This window comes from Condylostylus longicornis, unplaced genomic scaffold, assembly GCF_029603195.1.
Source record: "Condylostylus longicornis isolate FDR11 unplaced genomic scaffold, ASM2960319v2 ptg000155l, whole genome shotgun sequence".
Taxonomy (NCBI): Eukaryota; Metazoa; Arthropoda; class Insecta; order Diptera; family Dolichopodidae; genus Condylostylus; species Condylostylus longicornis.
In genome coordinates this window covers 305,641-309,543 of record NW_026578123.1, presented here as the reverse complement: position 1 = coordinate 309,543, position 3,903 = coordinate 305,641, and the positions used below count along the sequence as shown (strand labels likewise).

The window sequence follows — 3,903 nt, the reverse complement described above, 5'->3', positions numbered from 1 at the left end:
GCTTATTATTGGATTGAATACACAATTATACAAATTGTATTCAATACATACACATACACATACTTACTTATAGTAATTTTTTTTTATTAATTCACAATATTCCAATAAAATTATCTATTAAATCTATTAGACATAAACCAGATTTTATTATTGAAATAATATTTAAGAGGCCGACATAATGCAATACACAATATCCACATACTTAAGCTGTTAAAATTATTGCTATTACTATTAGACCTTTGAGTCTCCAAAATAAAAAGCAAAAAAAAAAATGAAAAACAAACAAAAAATTATAAATTATTAAAAAATATTAGAAAAGTCACAAGAGTCCGCTGTGTCTGTTATATTATCATTATTATTATAAAAAAATTTTTTCCTCCCCTATACTCCTGTAACGCTTTAATTTCAATTCCTAATATAATTTCCTTTATGTGCGCAATAAAAAAAATTTTTTTTTTTTTTAGTTTTGATTCCATCCAACTATACTTTGAGCTGACAATTAAAAAAAAAACCCGCGGTGATGATGGATGCATCAAATGACATTAAAAAAAAAAAAAGAAATTAAATGAAAAAGTCTTTCTTTTACGATAAAAGGAAATATGAAATTATGAAAAGTTGATTTTTATTGATTCCATAAAATAATCAATCCATATACCAACTCAACTATGAACTCATATACTTTCTTATTTCGAATTTTGAATATACAGTTAAGGAAATTCTTTTAGTACAATGTGCTTTTAAATAATTTCAATTAATTCAAATTTAAACTTTTGGATTTTAGATTTTTGACTGGAACCGATATTTATTGGTGTATTTTGTTCATAAAAATTTCGAAATTTTAATGTTTATTAGGAATATTAAAAGCATCTTTTTTTAATTCGAACAGAAATTCTTAAAAAAACCATTCTCTTGACGCCCAACATCGGGAAATTTTTAATTTACTTACTTAGTCGTATTATGCGGATAATATGAAAAATTTTGGCTTTTGATCTGTCAACGATATTAAACTTTAATCAGTGGCTGCACATAATCCTTAAAGAAAATAGTCCCCATACAACCATAGATATTGGAAGCCTGTTTCTTGAGATTGGCTTATAGAATAACAGCTCATATCATTTGTATTTAAAGAATAATTTATTATGATGTGGTGCAACATGTTCCACTGTTTGTACATACAAAAATTTAAATACGCATGTTTATATACATTAGTATAATAGTAATAAAACAATAGATGTGGGAACCAGTTTATTAATTCTATTCGTTCTGGTTTTAATAAGATTATAGTTGGGGTATTAAAAAATATTTTAAAAATTTCACGGAAAAATTTTTTTTTTCGATTAAACTATTTATTATGGGCAATTTGTAAAAATGCCGCCGAAATAATAAAAAATTAAAAAGATCCCAAATTTTTATTGATTTTTATCAAATAAATTTTTATATATACATATATATATACATTTTACAGAACCCAAACCGAGTAAACGACCATATCCAAGCGAAACAAACATATCCCATTCTATACAATGAAAAAATCATTTACCAATCTTTTATAACTATAAACCACTATCAACACACACACAATAAATACATACAAAAACACATTCACATTATATCAAAAATGACATAAAAGAAAAATATTTTTTATTCAAGTATTTTTTTAATACTTCAGAGAACAAATTGAAAATTTATTAACATTTTCACATATACAATATATCCGATTTCTCATTAAAATAAATTAAAATAATTAAAATATGCAATAATAATAAAACAATTGTATTTTATTACATCACTTCAATTAAATTAAAAATTTAAAAAAAAAAATAAATTCGAATTAAGTTCAATGATATTTTTTTGATATGACGACAATCAATATAATTATAACAATCGATATCATAAGGATCTATTTTCCAATTGAAAAAACAAGACATAAAAATATTTTTAAGATTTAATCTTTTTCAGCCAATTATATAAAAGCTAATTATGGTGAAAATTGATTGTACAAAATGTTTGTACATTATATCATTTCTGTATACTTGTATACCATATTGAATTTTATATTTTTATTTTAAAAATAATATTGGAATATTGAACATAATTGCTTTTAAAGTGTTTATAGTGTAATCCTGTAGGATTTCGAGGTAAAAAAAAATATCAATCAAAATAAACAAGTATACTTATATAACTAGAGGAATATACAAGAGAATAATTATACAGCGGATAAGGGAGTAATAATATACACACATATACATTAAAATTTTTTATAGTATACAATAGGAATATTTTATATAGTTAGTATACATGCTTTCAAAAATATTCTCCGATCGTATATAACGGATTTCATTATCAATAATTTAAGAGTTCGTATACTTATTCACTTTAATGAGAGCAACACCTTCAGTCAGTAAAAATAAATCAACAACAGAGCTAGATAAAAACAGTTATTGTATGCTTGTGTATCAAGCTATCAATTCAAAATTATCGATTTGACATAAAAAATATATAAAATGTTTCTAGCCATATTATGCAAGTATCAAAATCATCACAACACAAAACTTTATCGCATCACATCTATACATAAATTTTGTATTATACAATTCGTGCTCTTTCCAGCACATGTTCCATCACTTTTCGCAATATATCAGGCGTAATGGCTCTGATCTCATCACGAATGTTGTTTTTTAGCTCGTTTATGGTCTGATGTTTATTTACGTACACCTTTTCTTTTAAATAACCCCAAAGACCCTGGTGCTGTTAAATCTGGTGAACGCGGAGGCCAACTAAAAACACTTCTGCGCGAAATAATGCGATCACCAAAAATGTCCCATAAAATAGCCATTGTCTCCCTTGCAGTATGAGCAGTGGCTCCATCTTGCTGAAACCACAACTGTGGATGGTTTTGCCCTGATGGCCTCAAAACGTTTTCCAGCATAGTTCTATACATAGTGCCATTAACGATAACTGCGTCGTCATGTCCATCTGCAAAGAAATATGGGCGAATTATCCTTTCGGACGATATACCGTACCAAACAGTACATTTAAGTGGGTGTAATTGGCGCTGATGTACTGCTCGTGGGTTCTCCGTCGCCCATATTCTGCAGTTTTGCTTATAAACAAAACCATTTAATTGGAAGTGAGCTTCATCGCTCATTATCAAATTGTGTATGAAATTTGGACTTTGTTCTGCTTTTTGTTGGAAAGAAATGGCATAATCAAGCCTTTGTTGATAGTCTATCGGCTTCAACTCTTGCACAAGCTGAATTTTATATGGGAACATGCGTATTGAGGCCAAAATTCTCTGAAGGGATCTTCGTGATAGTCCCAGCTGTGTCGAACATCTCCGTGTTGATGTTCCTGGATTCTCATCTACACTGTTGACTACACGTTCAACATTTTCCTCCGTTGGGACCGTACGCGGTCTTCCACGAATTTGTACGTTTCTTACTGATCCATTTTCTTCAAAATGTCTTACCAGGCGGTTTATTGTAATTCCATTTCCATTATTCATTTTCTTCAAAATGTCTTACCAGGCACACATTGAAACACATTGACCTGTGATTTTGATAGTAAAATTCTATGATTTTTGTTCGTTGCTGCGTTGTGTACTCCCCCATTATAAATTTGCCAAGCCTTGTTTACAAGATTCTGAAATAAAAAAAAAAAATTAATAAATAAAAAAGTTATCAAAAATTCAAAACATATCGTTCTTTTTGCGCCACCCTGTATTAGACTGGTGATACGAAAATAATGTAACACTGGCAGCATTTACAAAATTCTATTTATATTTTTTTCCAATAGATGTCTTTCGAATTTTATAGGTTAGATACTTGTAACCGTTTTCGAATTTCGACAACAAAACAAAAGTTTAAAACCTATTTTTTTTTTATTTTTTATTTGCGAAATTTT

At 28.0% G+C, this 3,903-nt stretch overlaps 1 protein-coding gene across 1 annotated transcript; it reads right to left on the bottom strand.

The window, feature by feature from the left end:
• Positions 1–2,701: 2,701 nt before the first annotated feature.
• Positions 2,702–3,505, bottom strand: LOC129615958 (uncharacterized). Its single transcript, XM_055531400.1, has one exon. It carries the CDS (start codon positions 3,503–3,505, stop codon positions 2,702–2,704), a length of 804 nt encoding a protein of 267 aa, XP_055387375.1.
• Between the last annotated feature and the right edge of the window lie 398 nt (positions 3,506–3,903).

Bases quoted from the DNA above. Each gene is read 5' to 3' on its own strand.
- LOC129615958 (XM_055531400.1), bottom strand. From the start codon at position 3,505: ATGAATAATGGAAATGGAATTACAATAAACCGCCTGGTAAGACATTTT.